Source organism: Bombus impatiens, unplaced genomic scaffold (genome assembly GCF_000188095.3).
Source record: "Bombus impatiens unplaced genomic scaffold, BIMP_2.2 scf_0537, whole genome shotgun sequence".
Taxonomy (NCBI): Eukaryota; Metazoa; Arthropoda; class Insecta; order Hymenoptera; family Apidae; genus Bombus; species Bombus impatiens.
In genome coordinates this window covers 496,217-519,993 of record NT_176956.1, presented here as the reverse complement: position 1 = coordinate 519,993, position 23,777 = coordinate 496,217, and the positions used below count along the sequence as shown (strand labels likewise).

The following is a 23,777-nucleotide window of genomic DNA, read 5'->3' as shown; positions in this document are numbered from 1 at the left end:
ATTAATTTCGCGCTATTAATCGCCGGCCACGGCCCAGGACGAAGTAATTTTGTTACGTTGCCCTTTAACGGGTATTAGGAAGACAGCTGGTAGCGAAATGCTCCAGTGACGATGCGTCCATTGTAAACAGCCCGGGAAAAATTGGGTTCAACACCGTGTGAAAGTTTGAAGTTTACGCGTCGTAGAAATTTCGAGTTCGATAAATACTGTTATGTGCATTTATGCCCTAATGATTGTAAAAAAATGCATAGCCTGAATATTTGTCGTTTTACAGATTCACAGTTTTCAAATATCTAGACTAAGATTGCGGTAAAGGACTAATTTCCAATCTCGTTATAACTCGACTCGTGTCAAACCTTACGTTCGATTTATGCAAGTCGCCGCCAAATTTCATTCGTCATTCGCGCGCTTACCTCGAAATCTGTGAAGGCTTTGTAAGTTAGGATCAAGCAACCACCGAAGAATAGACAGGTGGCCAGGTTTCTGGTATCCGCCAATGAGGCGACCAAAGGAACAGATCCCATCTGCCAGTCGTGAGACAGCATTGCTGGGCACAGTAGTAACCAGCAATTCAGAGCCGCCAGATAGCAGAATGTCAATAATCTGGAATCAAAAAGAACGAATGGTTCTCTCTTTAACGATGTCGATATATCTCCTCGAAATCGATGTAAACGAAAGAACGAAAAAAAAAAAATTGAGCAAAGGTGAGAAAAAAAAGTAGCAAAAATGCAACGTTGATATTTCGCGCGAAAAACTGATTTTGCGAGAAATTCGCGAAATAATCGCATTTCGCTACGACGACTCATGCGTGGCCGCCATGCTACTGGCACGTACGGCTTATTACTATCCGAAAACGTCAATCACGCGTCGCCAGAGTGCTTGGTCGGACGTGTCAACTTCAGGCCTCTCGGGAATGCATTAAATACCACATTTTGCATGGTCCCTTTTTTTTCCTTGCATAAATGCAATTACGAAATTAATGCATATCTTATCTTGCTGAAAGTTTTATAATGGATTAAATTATAGTTTTAAGCGGAGCGAGTGAAAAAGGTGTTTCCACATTTGCGCGATCCAACTCCCTGCAATTAAATTAAAGTACTCCTGCGTAATTGAAAATTTCAAACAGTGATAATTCTTTCGTTAAGGAATTTTTATTTTACACTGCGGCATAGCTGGGTACGTATGAACTCCATTTATTTGGAAAAAATTTTAGTCAGTGTTCGGTTAGATGAATTTCGACCAGCTGACGCTTATTGCACGAACAAAAATCACAGTTAAATACATTGTTTGCCCTGTGACAGGTTCGTACAGATGAAATTCTACTACTCTTATCGTTGATTTCAATTTTACCGATTTCCTAAAGTTATCAAATTAGCTTTATTATTTCGTTTTATTAGCTACGGATGAACATCAAAAACAGGAAATATGAATTTTATTTCCTAATAGCTTCAGAAAATTTAACCCACTTAACCTATATAAAGAACAGAGCTCTCGTCTCATTAACCAAGTTACGCATACTCTACCTTTAAGCTCTCTGAAACACAGCGCGCAAAGCTGAATCGATTTTAACCAATATTCAAAGCATCCTCGACGCATAAATGCATTAAGTACCCACAGTTCGCAATCTTATCATTCCACTTAAGCGATTACCATCGGTACTTGCTCAATTTAATCGTCCCTTTGTATAACTTTCTACAACTACAAATCATCTTTTTCCTCTTCTACAGGAAACTTTCGCGTATACGCACAATATATTCGCAAAAGTTTTCTATGATAAATCTTCAAATACTTTCCTGACTCATTGTATAAGACATTGCTGTCGCCAACAACTTTTCCTTCCTCTTTATTTTTCATCTTTTCTTCTCGGAGTAAATTGGTCGACGATACTTCGCGCAAATTCCGAATACTCACAGCTGGTATTGTTCGACTGGCAGCGACGTTGAAGAGGTCGAACTACAACGCCGTTGAAGAGTCTGGCCTCGAATGCTGACGCGGAGCTTCCATTTTCTCCGCTATCAGCATCCACCGATATAATCACCGATATAATGGTCGAGCGTCCCGTCGCAAGCATCTCAGCCATCTTCGAGGAGGATAGCCCCGGTGTATCGTCGCGCCTACGAACGGCTTACTCGGCAAGTCTATTGTTTAGCGTGTACGAGCCAAAGCACGCGATACGCGACAACCACCACGCGTCACTAAATTATTCCTGCCCGTTCCTACGGTCGTTAATTTTTTCTTTCTTTGATCTTTAATCGCCGTTACTATGCCAAGGTACTATGAAAATCGGTAATGAGTTGTTGTAGAGTATACATATATGAAACGAGGGTCGATGGCTTTCATTTTGAGGTGTGTGTTTGAACTAGACGAAAAGGAATGTACGATGGGACGTTAAAGGGAATCGCTTGAAGAAAGTTTTGAGAGAATGGTTGAAGTAAAAATTATTTTAGCGTAGAATTTTCCGTTTCGAAGGATTTACATTATCAACTAAAAATTTGAAATCCCTACGTGTTCTATAGGACAGCTTAAAATTTTCCTATGTTAGAATGCTCTTTAATATGCGAAAACAGTTCTCTGATTGATATAGAAAAATGCCCAGTTGATACCATCTAAGTAGATAATTACTGCTTCTTTTCAAATTTTACTTAATATAGTAAAATTATCAGGAAACGAAACACAGAAATGTATAATTTAGAACAACAATTTGTAAGCAACTTCAAAACATAATTTCACTCAACGTAATATCAAGTCTGATTTAGGTTCGGCTAGGTTATTTCTAAAGTGGTGTATGCCGCTGAACATTATTCCACTCAACATGTCCCCATTTACATACAACATGTTTAGATAATGAGTTTCACGTATGTTACGCTCATTTTCTGTATTTAATAATGTCGCACATTATATTCAGGTAATGTGTACATTATATTTGGGTTTATCACACAGTACATTGTACCTAAGTTCTGAGAAATATGATTATTCGCATTAACGAACAACTCGGGAGACGAGTGAGGAGAGAGAGAGAGAGAGAGGGGGTGGAGGGAAAGAAAGAGCAGGAGGAACAGCGAAAGAAAATATAAATATAACGGGTGCTAATTGGCATTGCTCCTTTCCTAGTTATCTGCCCGCGTATCCCGAAAGAGCAGTGTACAACATTTCCCGCTTTCATCACACACGTATGCACGTTGGTTCAACAATAGAACGTCGTCGGATTTGTTTTAAAAGAGCCTTACTTTGGATTATTAACTCTCTACAAGCGAGCGTTTCACGTTGTCTTTGTAATGAAATGTACGAAACGTGTCGCATGTCATTTTTGTTAAATGAAATATTTATTAAATTAATTATACCATGCCGTGTTGCAACCGTGCTAATTTAGTGTTAATAATCATAGCGATATCAAGATGTTTCTTTCTTTTTCCGCATTTGCGGCATATGTATAAAACGGGAGCAGCGAACAACTTTAAAAGTACACAGTATAGGTTCTTATCGCCAGAAGATATTTCATCAAACTGGAGTTTCATAAGTTTCCCTATTAGTTTTTGATTTTTAGTTACGAAACTTTTAGCTTAACGTCAAATAAGTACATAGGGTTGAAGGTGTTACGCAGGTTGCATTATAAATCTTGTTTCGTTGAAGGCGGAAAATTTATGAGGAGGAAACACGCGTAAAGGAACGTTCTAGAAACATTATTCTTCATTACGAAATGGAACTAAAATTCTATAGAGATTTCAACCTACGGTTCCAACCGTAGATGATAAGTTTAATTCGCAGCTAACAATAACGTTATAATAAAATATTATTTTGTTCCCTGTTTTTACTTTTTACTCTTATACACACTCTATACGATAGACGAACTTAGAACAAAGGAATCGACGCTTTCCATGCTGCAGACAAACGAGAACAATTATCTATCCGTAATCAATTTGATGTTTATGCATGTTGCTTTTCCACAAAAGATGTTGACCAGCCATCCAACTAGAAGTTGCTCTTCGCGTCGGTCAACCGCTGTCTCAAGTCGCTAGGAGTTTTGTAGGTAGATCGGATGCTAGTAGCATTATGTGCACAGAAACAGACGAAGGATATGAGACCACGGTACATGGTACACGGGATATACAGTGTCCTGAACTGCATTGCGGTATACTCGACTTCCCGCCGAGTAAAGATGACCTTCCGACTTGGCTTCCGTCACGGTAAACTGATCCGAACTTGGCCCGCTACACTGTATCTTGTGTTTGCCCTTTCAAGATGGCAGTTTCAGACGCGGAACATCTTGATTTTTAATTGTCTATGTTATAGCTAATACTTTGACTTTGATCTTGCTTCGGTGGCAAGCTACAAGTAAAATACTGCCACACGTTTCCACTTTTATCATTGAAGTTATGTCACTGGTTAATTTAATGGATCACCTATATCCTGCATCATACGAAATCATGACAGTAATTACACATAATACATCGTTTCGAAGGTTACAAAGACACAGACATTGTCGATTCAGAATTGTTTGTAATGTTCTGAATTGCCACCGTCGTGAAGGTGCTTTGTACCTTATAGTCTCCCCATTGTCCTTAGCCAGTTTGCGCAGCGATGAATGGGACGTTGACCAACGCCAATTTTTATCTGCTACATTTTATTAAACTATCTCTTTCGTACAGCGTATTTTATCCCTCGTTCGTCTTTACAATTTAGGGCGAGCTTTAAGGATATACAATAAACATTGGTTGTCCTTTTGTTACGTCCGATTAAAGAAGAAACTTCTTGCGGAACGGTATTCTTTATCTAGCGTTAAGTGAACGATGTTGAAACGCAAGACGAGTTCAATCGTTCTCGTTTTCCAGATGAAGATAGATGGATACAGCTGAAATTAACTACGTGAAGTCCGGTGGAGCGGACAGCTCTTTTATAAGATTTACTCCGACGTCGTAGAGGAACTGTTCTTGTCATGGAAGAAATAAACTAGACCGTTGTAATTCTGTTGTTTCGCGGTAAGTTTCGTAATTAAGGAACTTCCATGTAACATTTCAGTATTTCAATCGTTAAGAATTACTCGTTGAAATATCTTTCGCGTCTCATCGATGAAACAAGTGTCTTGAAATTTTAATTATGAAACTTGTATTGCATAAAAGTACTAGAAGTATCAAGCCTTTTCATCGGTCACCAAGCTAAATTCTCTTATTCGTCTATTTTTTCAAATAATTTTACTTACTTATACCTAATCATTGTAATCTCACATTATCGATTTTATAAGCCTGTAGAAAGTAAAATAATTTTACATTCTCCTTTCAAATCAAATAATATTATTTTCATCGACTTGATAAATATTTCCTTGGACATTAATATACGTCTCTCCATAAAAACCAATAACAATTATACCATCATCCGCCAATTACGAGAATAATTGTAGCGTTTGGCGTAAATACAAAAGAAACAGAAGATCAATTAACATTTACCCTGATAATTTTCCTATTCCCATTTCCGGATACTAAAAATTAAGCGAACATTCGCAATACGACGTACGTAAGATTACGTAAATGTATCAAACCACGAGGAGCACTAAATTCACCACTTCGAAAGTAATTACAAACTTCTATCTGCAGGATATCTATGTAAATGTCCTTAACAAATGGCACTTCCTTTTCATTAAATCTCTGGCAGTCTTACGTGGACGCCATTTCGTGGTAATATCTGGTATTAAACACGAGTTCCGTCCTAACGCTTTAACATTGCGTCTGTTCTTCAAATATTACGTTCTCGACCTCATGCCAAACCGCACCGCCATATATTACCTACAATAGCGCAGGAGTAGAATACACGTAGAGCAGCGGGACGCGCAAGGATTTAGAAGGAACACAACAACTGTTTACCCTGGTTAAGTTCGCTCCGCGTACCGGTGGAAAAGAATTTTTGGTGCAAACATCGTGCACACCAGAGAAAAATACAGCCAGATTATATTCTCTCTCTTCTTCCAGGGAAGATTAATATTTAAAGGCTCTCCGATATGGAGAACGCTTCGTGCACGATGCTCCTGGATATAAAAGATCTAAAATCTTTATATACCCTGCCAGAACGTTTCCTACCGTCAAAAAATTTTATTTTACATTCGAAATTGCCATGTGTTTCCTTTGTGAAAGCGGATTGAATATAAATTAATTAAATGACACGTGGTATAAGAATGAAACAATCAAAATTTATAATACGAAAGAAAATGGTTGCTATTTCCGAGGTATTAAATATTTAGCTCGTACTACGATAATCATGTAACTAGAACTGAGCAGTTTTTCAATTATTAATATAAAAAAGATAGTTATCGATTGTATCTTTCACAGATTATGTCCTGTAAATGAGCTCCAAAATATTATCGTGTAACTATATTTGTGTTTCTATTGTTTTTTTACTTTTACCTTCAATGATCGTATTCCTTTCTTCTTTTCATCGCTAACAACGTATTGCTTCAATTTACTGACATTATTGGCGAAATAATATGAACAGCTCCTGTTGCAATTATTTTCGGCAGTAACGCGAAGGGATAAATAAATCTTCTGACGAAGCGATTTTTGCATCGGGGGTGCTACAAATCGGAGTGGGAGTAGGTTTGATGATAAATGTGAATCTATCGAACTGAAGATTATTATAACATTTTTCGACATCTTATTATACCAATCTGGCATTTTAATGCGATGTTCTTAAAAAATTATCTACGACGATTTGGAGCATTCAAACTCATTTTCCCTTCACTTTGCCTCACTTCATTCGAGTCAGCAATTTTAACTTCGTTTTTTTGGTGTTAACCAATGACAAAAAAGTTAGGTAGATGATACATTTACACCGTACATGTAAATGTGTGTGTAAGCGTCGGAAGACGTCCAGGTCTCAGTTGAGAGAAAAGACTGTTGGTAGCTGTTAGAAGAATCTAGAATGGTCTGTTGACAACAAGCGTGCGTGTAAGAAGGATATCGAGGTCTTCAGAGTGCAATATTATGTATAGCTGTTGTGTGTGAATAAAGTAAATTATTTATTTTTCCTTAACAAAAAATTATTTTTGTTTTACAAACGCCTGAAAGTTTAATTCCGATCTTGTGTGTAAACAATGAAACCGATATTGTCTTATCGATCGACGTATTGCCGAATTTACTTGATAAAGAACGAATAAGATACGTAAGCTTCATAAAGTATATTACTCCTCAGGAAGCGTTTTAATATGGAAGAATTCCATTTAAACATTCTTCTCCAACGATACTATCAAGGAACGTTTCATTTGGCAATTAATATTCCTTGAAATTTCGACATTGACGTAACGTGGTATTGACACAACGAATTGAAGGAAACTGAAAAAAGATTATCGTCCACTAACCACTTAATTAAATTTTACACGTAGGAAATTTCTACAACGGAAAGTTTCATTCCTCTAGCGGCTTTTTTCTAAAATTCTTTATACACATTATATATACAACATCCTCCAATTCATTCATCAATTTAAATGAATTAAAATAAACTATATTTAAAGAACGAGATGTTCAGAAATAACCTAAGAATTCCTAAATGTACACAATTTTTAATAGATTTATTTTTAGTATTTCTACATCCCTTTATGCGTTTGCTGTTTGGAATAATTAAACATTCGTTATCCAAGTCAATTTGATTTTTATGCTCATTATTCGTGTCTGTAAATTTTTTGTACAATAACTACCTTAATGTTAATTCTTATTATATTATATATAATATTATACCATTTTTATTTTATTTTTAGTACTAAGGGGCCAACGTCCTTATTTCGTTTCATGTTTATTAATAAAATGGAAACTGAAGAACGTCAAGGATTCCATGTCTCTTAATTCAATGACCGGCAACAGCATTTCCACCGATCCATTCAAATGAAACGTTTTACTCTCATTTCGCTATTAGCATTCCTTAATCCTCGATACCGTACGCGTAATCTGCGCGCTCACGTGTCACCAGCATGCTAATTAATGTCTCCGGCTGGCAATAAAAAAGCAGAGTCGAGCGAAAGGGTCGCGAAAAACAATGACAATAATGTATTCCACTCGGAGGCAGGCGATCTCTTTTCCGACGTATCATTTTTCTCAGCACCCAGGCTACACTTTTATTTCGTTGACATGATTAATGGTACCCGGACGGCTTAAGAAACGTACACTCAAGATGCAGGAAGAAAGGCTGACCCGAAACGTCAAAATAATAATTCGGGATATATATCAAGCTGGCCGGCGTGTACCATCACGTGAACGAGCTGGATTTTCTTGGAAACGTGGGGTGACGGACACCATTTTACAATTCCTAACTGACGTGCACGTTTACATGCATTCAGAGAAAGCGGGCTGGCCGTGATTTTTGCGAAAACCTATATACCTGCCGGATATTGCAGCGAACCCACCGCGAATACTCAGGGATTTATAGGCTTTTACTCGTTATTTGGAACGGATGCATATTGTTGCGCTCGTTTCGCGCTATGCATGAATCAAACGCGTAGGGAAAACGCCGAACGAACAGTGGCAACGTGCGCTCTTGCAACGCATGAGCGAGGAAATTGATTTATTAAACCTGCAGCTCTTGATTTCTTGCGATAAAAAAGATGTTCAATAAGAGACGAGTGTAAAAGATTTTAGTTTATTAAGAAGGGCTTTTAGTCTGCGAAATATAAAGTTGTTGTTCTTTAATGTATTCCAAAGTATTTATTTTCCGAGTTGATTGAATTAGAATTAATCGATCGATCGTCTGAATCACATAATCGAATAATGGACTTCCTTGAGTTTGCGAAATACTTTGTGTTTATATTTCATAAATTTCCTGATCTTTTAGTATAATTCATAGCGTTACAAACCCATAATACGCATAATAGTAATTTTCAGCTCGAAGACGTTATTAAATATCGCATATTTCTTAAACATTCCACTTTTTTAAATAAATTCGATAAAAACGTCAAAAATTCTTGGGAAAATTGCTTAGCGGCAGAGACGCTTCAAAGCAATCGTAGGTTCTGGAATTAAATGAACCCGTAATTTAAATTTTTATACCTTGGCAGGGGTGTGACTGCACATTAGAGTAAATATTCAACGTGCGATAGTAAAAATAAGGAACAAAGAAAAAGAAATAATCAGACACATACAGGAGACACGCGACACGCGTTCGCAGGATTTAATTTACTTGGAACATGAATTACGGGACCGGTGAAGATTTAATTTGATAAAGTCTATCCTGGCGTAGAGGAAAAAATGAAATTCTTTTGTAATAATTCGAATATCTAGGTTCAATTATATGAACGTACTCGCAGTTCGTGCGTCAATTAGAAAATTCCTTTCAAAGCACTACCGCGTCGTTAAAATATTAAATAAAATTAAAAGTACAGTTTTGTTTAATTTTGAAACTCTGGCGCGTTGACAGAGTTGTATAGCTTTGATTTAACGCGGAAACGTGCGATAAAGTTTTAACGTACACAGTTCAGAATAGGATTGGGAATTGAAATGTAAAACAGATTGTAAATATCTTGGATCGAGTAAGAAAAAAGATCTCTGTTCCACCTTTAGAGGCGAGGGTAAAAGTACGCGAACCTTTTTATATGATTTCTATTCGTACAACGTTGACTAAGCGTGCGCAGATTAAAATTTGAGCCAGTTCCTCGCTCCATTTTTTCGATACGTTGTTTCTCAATTTGAAAAGAAACACACAGAAACGTAGCAATCGTACGAATGATTTTGCTGTATTAAAAATTGAAACGAACCGGTAAAACGAAACTTTCGTAGTTCCACGACGCGTTGAAATTGTTACGATAACTGCAGCTTCCCAGGACGAAATTGTATCCACTTTATGCTTCGAGCATTGCACGCGAAGACGAGGCTACTAATTGTAAGAGCTTGGGAAAGTTTCGCCATTAGGACGCGCGATGCGTAATACTGCATACAAACTCAATATTTGGCTAAAAAAGAAACAAACGGAGGAATATGGTCATAACCCGTACACGAGTTTTAATTTTTACTTATCAGTCGCGTTTTATAGTTCCAGGCATACGAGACATTCCTTTTCAAAGAACTCGCAGCTACGAGTCCCGTATGTTTCCTTCCTATCTTTCCATCGTTAAACTCGATTACCATTGAGGGAATAAGAGTACGGTTCCGTGGGAAGCTGGAAGGCTCTAACAGGTAGCTTTTCGCTGGATTCGTTTGAAATTGGAATACAAATCGGCAAGCAAAGCAGAAAGATATTCCTGACACGTACGCGTATTATGAGCGTGCGCGCTTCGAGTTTTATAGTAGCGAAATTTGAACAATGTGCATAGCTATTCTGCAACGTAATAACCGTACGTTATGCACCGTTATTACGAAGTATTAGCATTCAGCCAGTTGTGTCATTCTTAAGTTTCATATCCCACTTTATGTATTCAACGTCTGGGTAATTCTAGCGAGACTCTGTGACTAACAAATGGAGGAGTAAAGAATATTGGTTGACAAGATATCGGAAATACTTGGCCTGTTAATCGTAAAAGACGAGTCGACCTTTTCATAGAGTAGCACGAGACAAATTTCGACAAATCTTTACCTGCGTGTTGAATAAACGACGTCTTGTCTGTTCTGTTTTTGTTAAATGTCCTAGTGTTTTTATGAGTCTTGAATCTCATGACTTACTTCATCGTCTAAGCAACTGGTGCAGTTTAGACAACATGTCGAGTTAATCCTTTAATCATGTAACCAGAAGAGACTCGAGCATATCGCTAAATATATGTAGCTCAATAAATGTCATATGATGTAATATATATATATATATGTCGGATATGAAAGGACACCAGAGCCTCCCCTTTGGAACTTTAGGAAAAATCCTTAAAATTATAATCTAGATTCTTTAGTCAATCCGATTGCATTTGTTCAATATTTGTAATAGTAAGCTTGGGCTCGAGGCGACAACTAGTCGCCGAATGTAGCCGCGGTCACGGGATGAACGCTTTGTCTGGCAGAGGTATGGAGTAATTCTATAGCCCTCCTTAAAAGAAATATTTGTAGCGGCACGCGGAAGTAAACATTCCAACGGTCTCTGTCCCGTGGCTCGCCACACGCAGATCCTATTCTTCGGGTATGATGGTTACCAGATGTCGACGCGTCTCCACAGTACATGATCAGCTAGCCCGAGGGTCGTTATAAATATTAAGATTTAGTTATCTAAAGTCTCTCAAACAGACAAACAGTCTTTGTCCCAACTACGGGAAGATCAATTTTTTCAACGAACGACGTTTCCTCGAGGGATGCAACCTTCCCTCAAGGATGGCTAGCATCCTTTTCTACCACCAATATGGAAATTGACCAATTAACAGCAACGTCAATTTCCCTCACTTCCCGAATGAAGGCATCTCTCCACGAATCCGATGATTTCGTACCCTTAGACACACCTCATCATAATTTCCCTCGACAGCAACTACTTACGTAGCGTTTTGATCAGTGATTTTTTCACGCTCTGACATAGAGTCTAACTTAGTCTTTGACGAAACAATCAATTCGTTATCCCGTTGACCGTGGATTCGTTATCGAACCTGAATTCGCCGCTATTACTTGCATCCTCTTGTAATAACCACATTTGTACCAATAAATATCAGCTATAACCGCAATGACAAATTCGAGTGAAGGTTCGTCAAACGCTCAAAGTTCCAACATTATCCCGACATGTATATATCTTCTTCTGGCAACCTTGTATAAGTCATTCATATCATGGAAAGCTTTTGGTCTATGAAATCTATCTTATTCTGATTGTTTTAAAACGTTTGACAAACGTATGTCACCGATGAACATCGTGACAATCGACGTGTTAAGAGTGGGATCTGAAACATCCATTACCATGGGACGAGCATGTTACTTTGACTTTGATCACATTAGAGACTTCAATACTAAGTGCTCCCTAACGCCTAGTCTATTTTGGCAGTAGACAAACCTCATGGCCATCAAGATCCTGATCCTAAGTGGAAACATTTGTCAAGTGAACCCCCGTGACAAGTTGATCTTGATGCGAAATAGCCCTCGACACGAGAAGGAGCCTGAAATTGTGGGAATCTCGTCGCTAAATGTATAACCACAGGCATCAACATTCTGGAGATCTCTAAAGTGTTTAAATTTGACTTACCCCGGCTTAGGGATTAAATCGTATGTGTAGGTATTTTACATAGAATTGGATATATCGCGAAGCTAGAGAAATCTTGTGATTCAAGATAAGACAAACGTCAAGAATAACAAAATTCCGATGCAGGTTTCATTTTTGAAGATACGCGAGTTTCACTAGTTTTTGACTGAACAGCAGTAAACACTCGATAGGAGATTATTACGTACGAAAAGATCGAAAATTTCGAACAAAATGTCTTCGTTTAAATCACTGTTTTTGAGAAGATCTAAGCTACTAAGCCAATCTTCAACTGAAGTCTATTTTCTTTATTCTCATATTTATAAACATTCTATTTAATGTTGCACAGTTTCATAATTTTTTAAGTTGTTGAAAACCTCTTATTCTATGAAAATCGATATTCAAATTGATATTGGTATTAATTAGATTAATTCGAACAGCAGAATTATCCAACAATATTATATTATCTTTAAAATTCTCTTTTCTGTCTATCTTTGAAAATATATCCAATTCGAAAACTACTTTCCCATTTCAGAAACCATTTCTAAACCGCTAAATGGAAAGCAGTAGGTCGATTTGTCGATGCATGTAAACCGCTTAATCGGAAAAGCGAGTGCGCGAGGTGAGGAAATAAGATGGACGTTGATCGTTTCCGACATTCGTGTAGATCAATCACAGCAGGGGCAATTCGTAAAACCAGGTGTGAAGTGAAAACTTTAATCGACGTTCGCGTGATAAGTTCTGAGCCTCTTTCTCGCTCGTTCTTCCACAGTTCGCACGTAGGAACTTTGATGTTCGACCAATGTACGCCTTTGAATTCATACGAAAGCAATTTCCCGTTGGATCTAGCAGTCTCGACCACGTAGACGATGCAATGATCGATTCCTCGCGTTGTATTTCTAAGCATCCACTCGTGTTCGCGATCTGGTAGTAAGATTAATCACGAGCGGAGTATCACGTGCTTCTTTCAGTCACTTTCAGACACGCGAGCGTTCACAACCGTTTTTCAATGATGAATTAGTCGTGTACACTATCGTCCACAAGTACCTGTACTCTTCCAAATATTATAAAACGGATGGATTTTATATTAACAAGTTGTAAAGAATTTATAAACAAATGAAAGAATAAAACATCGATTGAATAATATTGCAAAAGGATGGTCATCTAGCATTGAATTATAAAATTCATTATTGGTTAAGTGGAATTCAGAGTGAGGCGACTTGAAGTAGAATACGCGTGGAACAACGTTGCGTCAGACACATTCTACTGATCCATACTACCGTGCGTACCTGCTTGAACATTTATAGAAATTTCTTCTACATATACGACATGATTTACCCAACTTATTGCGATCATACGAGATGAATTTTGAAGCAAAATAAAAAATTCACATTGAAATTACAAATTATTTGCTCATTTCACAAAAGTCACACAATCATTCGTTGCCCACTATTGTTTCTAGATTCCTACGTTTTAAAAGTCTATATAGATTTTACGAACTCTCAGCTACTCGTTAAAAACAAACATGGAACTTGTGTAATGTATTCCTTATCTTAGTTTAAATCTAGCGGAGTATTTGATCCCAATTGTGGCAAGAACTAAAGAATCACTAGCAAAGAAACGTTCTTCGATCGTTACTTTGTACAAAACATCCACTTTTTGGCCAAATTGCATCGAGCGTCGAAATACTTATGGTTGGTAGTGTACGCTGTTACGATCTTTTTGCCTCGTATTTTATGTCTGCACGATGACGGGACAAGTTTACGTCGAGAAAGAGTTTGCATAAATTTGAACGCGTTTCGTTCGTTCGAAGATTCGTACCGGAGAAAAAACGTTAATGAAATTCTTGCGGGGAACGAAGGAAGCGTGGAATATTTTCGTTAGTTCGTGCTTCGCGCTACAATGGATACAGAGGGAGACTGTTTTGAAGAAATAATGTGGAAAATTTGCGAGAGATAAACGAAATTTTTCCTCTGTATGCGCTGCAAAGCTCGACCGGATAATCTTGCTCTGTCGGATGAATGGAAATAGATGAATGAAGAAGCTAAGTAGAGCTACAAAGTGTCTCGTATAATAACCGTTTCTTTTATGAGATTTTCTTCGAATCGCGGAAAAGCTGTTCTTGTCGCGGAGGAAATGGACCTCGTCGTATTCGTGGCCCGCTATTTCTCCTTTTCTTTTTTACAGAGAATTTCATAATCGTGGATTTTTGTATGTGCTTATTTGACGTTCAAGTACTTCACAGAAGCTGGATCCGCTTCGCTGGAAAATGTATTTCCATGTTTCAAATGGAAATGGGCGATTATGAAATTATTGTACAAAAAGAATTCAAAGAAAAAGGATTTCATAAAGTAGCCCCTCTCATATGGACACGATTTTATTTTGTTATTATTATAGTACTGGAACTTCAATATGCTAATTTAATTCGATGTGCCTTTAGATTTTACATTTACCTAAATTCTCTACACTCCGTTACTATAATACATCTTTTATCTTCCATGCATTATGTCATCTTGCCAGGGACTAACTATGCCAAACACAGAAAATCGATATCGTCTTCTCCTATACTGCATAGTAATGTTATACTAGCGATTATTAATGACGTTGTTAAATCCAATTCAATCATTAGAAAAAGGAAACTTCGTCTTAATCATAATCCAATCGAGTTTCAATACTTGTTCCAACGTATCTTCTTTTTTATAGTGAACAACGCCGTTTGGAATTCTCACTCTGCAAATATTTTTGCGTCAAATTTTTGCACAAGAATTTTAAATGTTAAAGATTTGCTTAATACATTTGTTAGCTAACCGCGGAACTTTAATCGCTTGCATAAGATTCGATTGTTTACATACGAAATAGAAATCGCAAAATTGCGACAACAAATTTCAGAATGTATCAAGTGCATACGTAACGTTACACGATATGCAGGCGGATATCGTATTAAATTATTTATCTTGTCTAATTATTTGTTATATTATATCGTAGGTAATGAAAATTGGATCCGCAGTGAACCTGTTAAACGAAAATACTCCACCAGTTTCATACTACTAAACACCAAAGAAACAAATATCATCCATTCGAGAACACAGCCGATTAACGAACCAGGGTTGCATTTAACCTCACCACCTCGGTATAACGATGTTTCATCGCGCACAACACATAACGAAATTCTCGCGGAGCAAAAGCTAGGTTACAGGGCGAGGAATATCTGAAATAGGAAGTAGGTGGCCGACGATGTAGGACGAGAAGAGTGACAGTACGGGAAGAGGCCCCTGTAATGGAGGTTTATTGGCAATTAATCTTGCGGACCGGATGTGTCCGCTTCGCCGACCACGATACACTTCCGTCTCGCCTGACTACCGGTAAACCGATGAGAGATGTATTGCATCGTCGCACGGAATTAAGCGTACGTATCCTGACTGTATCGTTTGCTCCAGACTACGTCTCGTAATGTTAAGTTGTCCTATCATTTAGGTATGATAAAATCATAAATTAGGCTACATATTAGAATCCTATGTGTCAATCAATAAGTCTCAATGACTTCAGAAAATTTATAGATATCTAGCAATCGTCCTAAAAATTGGGAACCACTGTATCGTTAGACTGATATATTTTTATAAATAAGAAAGTCTTCTAGAAGCTGATCTTTCTCGTAACTCCATCACCAAATCTCGTAATTGCCAATATATTTTCACGACATTAAGCAGACGCGAGAGTATTTAAAAATTCGCCAAATACTTTAGCGTAAAACATCACACGAATTATCGACTTTGATACACAAATCTTACAAAATTGATCGATTCCGTTCCAGCTAAGCACACGTGGACGCATCTTCGCCCTGCGACGAAAGTATCGTTCCACGTCTTCGGTATTGTCTGAATATCCATCAGAATGATCGGGCGAATGGCGAGTTTCGAAACGCAGTCGAGATCTTTCTTGACAAATAAATCATTAGACGAATAAAACAGGAAAGAGGATTGTACTCGGTAAATATTATCGACGACAGATCTACCGGATTCCGCGGCAGGACGTTATTCTTACGAGCAGTTTCGCGTGGTTAAACGTCGTACCATGACGGAAGAAATGTGTAACGACCGGCTGCGTGGGATGGGTTTAGAGAAAACGTTTAAAATGTTAGGGCAGGAGTTGCAGTTTAGATGGTGAACGTGTTGGTAGGGTATTAATGAGTATCCGAGTAAATTAACTGCGATGGATGGCGTGGTTGTACGCGAGAAATTTCCCAGATGAATAAAAAATCACTTCGATTTTAATGCATGCATGTTTAGTAATACAAAATGGCCCGTAGAAAATGTTACAAGCGATTTTCTCGGAAGCTATTTATTAGGAGCGTTGTGAGATACACTATTTTTTATGTTTAATGGTTCACTAAATGAAGGGAAATAAAATACCACTGCTAACCCTTCATTTGTACGAAAGCGAGTAAATCCCCTCTTTTTTTTAATGAAATTGCACATAAATCTTTACAGAGAAACAAACAACAATTATTTTAATGCAAGTACATCAATGCACAAGCAGGAGATGTAATAATTTACTTTCAATTGAAAAATATCGAAGCAGGTTAATTAATGTCACATACACTTTTCCTCCTTATAGAATCGGATATGGACAATAATTAAACGGTTAATTATTTAACTATGAATTTAAGAAATTTTCAGATAATGAATAACCGAAATAATATCTGAAATGTTTTAGTAACTTAAATGTTTAATTTTAAATTGAGCAGCCGAGAAAGAAAGTAGATAAATGATTTTACACATAACCATTCACATATTCGTACTGCTTTATAACAAAAATATGGAGCTTGGCCTTCAAGATCTAAAGGAACTTTATCGTATTGTTTCTTCAATAGCAAACGAGACTAGAACGAACAAAGTACCGCACATTTGCAAGAAACAGCTTGCCGACAATACATCCTCGATAACTACCATCACTTTCACATCCACAAAACTTAACCATTTTAATCTTCGAAGAAATTGCAAAGCTCATAATTCAAACTAAACAATATTCCCTTAGGATTATTAGCACCTGGTCTTGTAAACTTCAAACCAAGTGCAGTAGAGCCGAATTATCGTTTTATAAATATCGATGCCATACAAGAACAACAATTTTCGAAACAGTAGCAATTTCTTCCTATTCTCGTTTCCAGTCTTCCTTATCAGGTACGGAATTGCCAAATTTTCTGTTATCGATGTTCCGATAATCCATTCCATTCATCGAAATTCTGGTAGTCGAAGCTCCATCGTATGAAAAATTACCGGCAATATCTACATTTTGCACCGTTTGCTGCCGGAGGCCTGGTTTCAGCGTTCCCCTTTAATCGGCAATCCCCTCGTAAAGGTGAAAAGAGAAATGGATCGAAGCCAAGAGTGGCGCACAGAGGTGTTGCCTGCAACTCGGCTGGGAGACCGCCACCCGCTTTCGCCCCCTTTTTCTTTATTCTGTGTCGCACTACAGCCTCGCTGAGAGCTGCTCTTCTCTTCGAGAGAAGAGTTTTCTTCGCTGGTCGTTAATGACCGCGCTCGTATTAATTTGGTCCCCCTCTGACTCGTTTTAATTGAACGTGCACGCGAGCATCGGGACTCGTCCGTGATATGAACGGGAGAATAATTACTGGCGACCCAAGGGACGATAACGTCGCTGTTGCTTAAAACCGCAGTCCCCGGTACAAACAAGCGTAGACACGATCGTAGCTCACCATCGTACGTACACTTCACACGAGAAACGCGTATTGTGCACGCGTTGCAGACGATCCAAGTCCTGTCGTATACAGGAAGTTACAGGACTTCTTCTATTCGATGATTTTTATTAGCGCACTGTTGGTAAATTTGGTTGTCTGGCGTATCGGTGTTCCAAGTGAAAGAATCGAAAAGAATCGAAAGAAAATACGAAAGAGAATATTTTTTATTTTACAATAATCTACAAAGATGAGTATACATATGTAAAACAAGTGTGAAATAATCTGCAAAAGTACAGATAATCTCATGACAAAAAGGATTTTAATATTATTCGCCGCAATTTTTTATATTTGACATCGAGAACAATAGGAAACGATAATTAAGTGTACTCACTCCGTATTAATACCCCAATATGTCGCATACCGCCGATTAAATCGTTCGAAACGTCAATAAGCGATTTATACCGTTGAATCGATGCGAAGAGGATCATCCGCGTTATATTTACTGATGGCCATTGAATGCCCTTGATACTCTATCACCGTGCCAATATGGTTCGAATAGCGTATATCCGGCTCCAATAATATTTCCAGACTTGTATTTGGAAACTTACCGCGATAGGCTGCACGATCAATTCACGATGGAACACCAGTTTATTCATCGCGTACCATAGTGTCGAATCAATTCACAACCTTTTCGAACAAAAGGACAACTCGTTAAACACGTGTGCGTAATCTTGTTGCGATGCAATTACGGTGTTAACAATACGCTTGTGTTACAATCGAATAATATTGACGGCATCTACTGATATCAATAATCATCGAGCATTGTTTCTAAATTATTTCATAATCGATCGTTTTTTACTGCAGTTGATTGAATCGTTTTATACGCTATTTTCATTACATACAACTATCTTCTCGAAGTATTATTTGTTAGTATACGTTTCGTGTTAATCGATGTAGGTTTGGGTTTGATAATTAATCGATTCACACAGATTCGATTTTCTCTAAATGATATATTTCTCCGCCTCGTACAACACGTCTTAACTCACAGGATACACTTGATCAATTAACACGTGGTCGACTTCTAAGACAAAAGAGCGTCGCTAAAAGTCGTACCAACTTAGCTTGTAGTAACTAGCGATCATACCAACCTAACTTTTCTCAACATTTCGAACCTAAATCCACGTAAAATTTAATTTATTAGACTAACGAATAAAGTATGCGTTTCGCAGCTGAATATTGGTGCAGTATTTTATCCGCGGCGAATTGTAAGATGAAAATTCTACAATCCGATCCAATTATTAACTTTCTTAATGTTCACTAAACCAAATGTGATAGAAAAAGTTATTCTCCTTTTTTATGAACTCATAAGCTAACTAGCAACCAGTCAGGCACAACTGATCGTTTGGTATCGCGAACCTTGAACGTTATTAGCGTCCAAGGTGGAGGATTATAAGAAATGTAAAGAGCAAGGTTTAGTTCACCTTGTTTATTCCACTCAATACTCTGAATATAACTGTCTTTTAGTTCACTGGCTATACTGTTAAATATAATTGTCACTGACTGAATACTGTTACATGTTGACTCTTAGAATACTGGTGCAAGAGTGAGTCTTGGTGATGTTGCTGTCGTAGAGAAAAGTTCGTGGTGGGTGTGTCTCAAGTCTGTTCCTAACCGATCATTGGGTAAAGACGTAGATTTAAGGATGGGCGCCGCCCTAATGAAGGTTCGCGCGCGGCTGACCTTGCACTTGGGGAAAACCCGCGTTTCCGGTCTTCCTGAGATGTACCATAAAATAAAGACGTTACGTGCCTTATGGGATTTTCCCGGGGGGTCCTAAAGTACCTTGACTGTAGGCCCACTGTTTATGCTGGGTCCGCGCTAGGGTAGCGTAGACCCTTGACGGTCGTCCTGCCCGAGGATCGCATCTAGTTTATATAAGGCGTCGCGGTAATTATCAGGCGGCCACTCCAAGTCCCGAACATGACTCAATTTCATCGATCTTTTTCTAATAATTATTAATTTTTATATCATTCGACAATTGATTTTTATATGATACAATTTAGAATCAAAAATATCGAAACTACATCAGGCTCCAGATAATGTCGTGTTTTATAACTGTAGTTTACTATCTAAACATCAAATTCTAAGTTTCATACTTTTCTAACAATTACCTACTTATTTTTTTAATTGATTCATTGTTTCTCTAATTAACTAAATTTATTCAATACATCGATCCACTTCGCTCCCAGTTTGACTTATTATTCCGTATGAACATATACGTGTGTAACAAAGTTCAAGGTCTCACTAAATCGTACAATGATGCTTACACATGTTTCCAAAGCAAAGTTTACAACTAGCTCAACAACGTGAGCGTGCAAGATTTATTTGCATGACTATCGCGTTGTATCACCCTACGTACATGTACATATATAAACACACATACACAGTCTCGGATATACAAGCTAGATAAACGCAATACTTCGTATCATCTGCCAGATTACACGAGATAACACTTGCTGGATGCGGTATTGTCGCTGTTTGTATCTATCAGAACGCGCAATGAAGGGAACCAGCGCCGGTAAGAGAAAAACGATACATACACGACTTCTTCAAACGAAGAAAAACTTGCTCAACTTTTTCCTCGTCTCCGTTCTTTTGAGAATCTGAGGATGAAAGTTTCCACGGTCGAATCGTACACCATTACTCGTCCGAAATGTTCCTCGGACCAGAAAAAGTTCGAATCAAAAAGGTTAAAATTTCTAATTTCTCAGTTACTACAATTTTTACGCGTGAATTTTAAAAGCTTCGATTCTCAATATTTGAACTGCCTACTGTTTGCATTTTATTTTCATTTTACTTTTATTTGTATTTTATTTCTTGTTAACCGATACGAAATATTTTTGCCAAATATGATCGTCTATAAATATACAAAACGTATCCTTCTATTTGGGAAGTGCAGAAAGAGTAGCGGGAAATATCGTAGCCTAGATTACACGTATCCAATGCGAGAATAACTCGTTTTGATACACCAGAACGTCCAAGGTATAGATGTATTGATATTAAAAATATGAACCTAACAATATATGAAAATTACAGATAAAGAATATAACAAACAAAAGATTTTCGATTTTCTTATTTGGATGTAATCTAGCGGATAAAAGGTTGACCTTTAGTTAAACCATGAAATTAATCGGACGTCATAGTGAAATGAATCGATATGTCACATTCTTGTACCTTTTTTCCTAATTATGTCAAGAAAACGACAGTGACATCGAAATCTGTCAATTTCGAATCTACGCAATGCGACGAGAATCTGGCAAATGATGTAAAAAAAAAGTCAAGGAACAAGATGGTCTAAGAAACCAATCACGGATGCAGGAGAGAACCTTGCGCCGAGGAATCGGCAAAAAACAGGAGCAGCTTCCAGGGGAAACCATTTCTCGAGGATAGAGAGGAGACGCCGCTAGGAACAGAAAGGTGGGCGGAGAAGTACAAGGTGGAAGACCGTGCTGCCTGTGGTAGAGCGGTAAGAGGCGAGAGAATTAGTGGGTGGTTCTATACGCAGATAATTTGTGGCGTGCAATCCCGGCCCAGCCATCTAGGCGGATAGGTAAGGCGTAGCTGTACCGTTTCGTAATAATTTACTCGACATCCTCGGGACCATTGAACGAACGAGTGCAATCAGAAGCGAATGGGTTGATTGATCGAAGAGGAATTGTATCGTAACGTATAATTTAAGTAGTAGGAACAGCGATAGTAGGGACGTGTGCAAACACGTACCTTTTATCGAAATTCCATATGTTAAATACGACTGCCTACCACTAATGATCATAGCAGTGTGTGTCAGACCACTTCTACTTTTCATGAAACTGAAACTGAACTGAGGTGGAGTTGGATGTAAGTGCCCCAAGAAATACTCTTGATGTTCAACAAAAAAAGGTTTATTAAACAATTAAGAGTCAACAATCAACAATTAACAATCACGTTTCTCGAATGTGTTTGCTTCGCTGTTACGCTAGACCCTTCGCACTTCGCTGTTCGAAACGGAATGAATCTTTTTCTTTTTTTTGTCGCTGCTCAATATCCAACACATCAACATCTAATCCCCGTTTATCTCAACATTCCCACTAACCACGCGTTTGTTAGGCGTCCGCGACCGTTGCCACGCACGCCTTCTTCTCAAACATTCGGCGGAAGGACCATTGGGATATCGATGGCTCATTAGGCGCGCGAGTGTCGCGATGTCATCGGGAAGTTCCGTCGTCGCGTGCCACCACAAAACATACAGAAGTTCGTTTTCTGAAAACTATCACTAGACTGATTTACACCACTAATATTCTCAGCGTTCTAAATCTACCTATAACTACCATAGCCCATAAACCTGAGGAATCACGTGGTATGAATCATGCCGCGACACGCTAAATAGGCAACCTGCATGACAAACTTTTGCCGTAGATGCGTAATTGATTTATTCCATTCATAGACGGAACAATCTGATCGACGTCTCCTTTGGAGACCACCATTCCCACACCATTGTTTGCTACACATACTGCACTATGTCTGATGTCACGTTGTAATGAATGCAGGATGTCGACGTGGATGATGATGAACAGAGGTTATGCTACCAAATATTCGGGTTCGGTGCGCGTCCACGGTGTATGGAATCCGTTGTTGAGGGATGTCAACGACATCCCCTGCGGTCTCCACGTCACCAGCCGTTCCTGCTCCCGTTATGGTAGAACGGTGTACGCAGGTAGGCCTCAAGGGGACCAACCAGTTTGTGACATGTACTTGTAATTGGCATAGAAAAATTCTCGTACATCTTGGATCACTGTTTAGACACGTTACAACGATAGTCATGAAGCTCGAGAAAATTAATATTATGTTTGAGATACAGTGACATAGTGATAATTGAGTGACAAGTTCTGAATCCACCGCATCCTATACGATGGCGTGCAACTGTCTCACATTTAGCAGTGTTGTATAAAATATCGATAGTAATGTATGACTTCTTATTCCTCAATTTTTGTCTGCATCGTGTAATTGTACGTAATTGTATCGAATACTTGACAGAGCTGTTACAAATATCGATAAAAGGTATAAATACGATTAAAAGAAGATTATAAAGTAGATGTTCTATCTAGGAATTTTTGCTTTTTCATTCCTATCATCGTTATCAATATTCGTCAACGTGGTAGAAAACTAAGAAGACAGTGGGCTTTTATCGATATCCGAAATATCGTTCGGATAGGAAGAATAGTCGATCGAAGAAAAGAAATAAATATTCTAACAACGTGTTACATAAAATTAGCGACATTCTATAACGAAATAGTTAAGAAAGAACCGTGTCATAGAAAAGTCGATTCTATACAAATATAATTCCTTCTTTATACTTCTATGAGAAAGTACCAAAGGAAAGAATATTATAAATGGCTATGTGACCAGCACTGTATAAATTAAACCGATAATCGGAATGCTAATTGTAATATCGACACCAAATTGCTACGTTAAAATTATAGTACATAAATGGGGCTCGATAATGCAGTATTATAATCAGCGTACCTCTTTACATAATTAACTGACCATTCTGGAGCATTAAAATCAATTCGACGATTCCACCGTCGCTACATTATTATCAGCCTCGATTCATGACAAAAGATTCTCGTTATGAGCACTGTAAATACACCTTGTTTGCAAGTATTTATGCGTAACAAAGAGAGTCTGGCAATATCACTCGACTATGTCTAAAGTGGCCGATACTAAACGAAGATCGAACGCTAAACGGACAGCCCGTACAATACTCAATACGTGCGAAGCTCGCGATTTAGTTGCGCGGACGCATTTACATCGATCTGGTAGAATCGCGCGGAGAGCTCGCTAATATCCTTGACACGACGTACACCGTGAACCCGTACACGCGGCCGGAATACTTAATATCTTTCGCTCGAATTCCATACGAATTTTGTATTACACGGTATTT

At 38.1% G+C, this 23,777-nt stretch overlaps 1 protein-coding gene across 2 annotated transcripts in view; it reads right to left on the bottom strand.

The window, feature by feature from the left end:
* Positions 1–353: 353 nt before the first annotated feature.
* Positions 354–23,777, bottom strand: part of LOC100748495 (protein O-mannosyl-transferase TMTC1) — a 211,397-nt gene continuing 187,973 nt past the window's right edge. For both annotated transcript variants that reach the window (XM_033321941.1, XM_033321942.1), the window contains exon 7: positions 354–603. In XM_033321941.1, the coding sequence (XP_033177832.1) occupies positions 369–603 (235 nt within the window). In that variant the 3' untranslated portion in view covers positions 354–368. The remainder of the gene's footprint in view (positions 604–23,777) is intronic.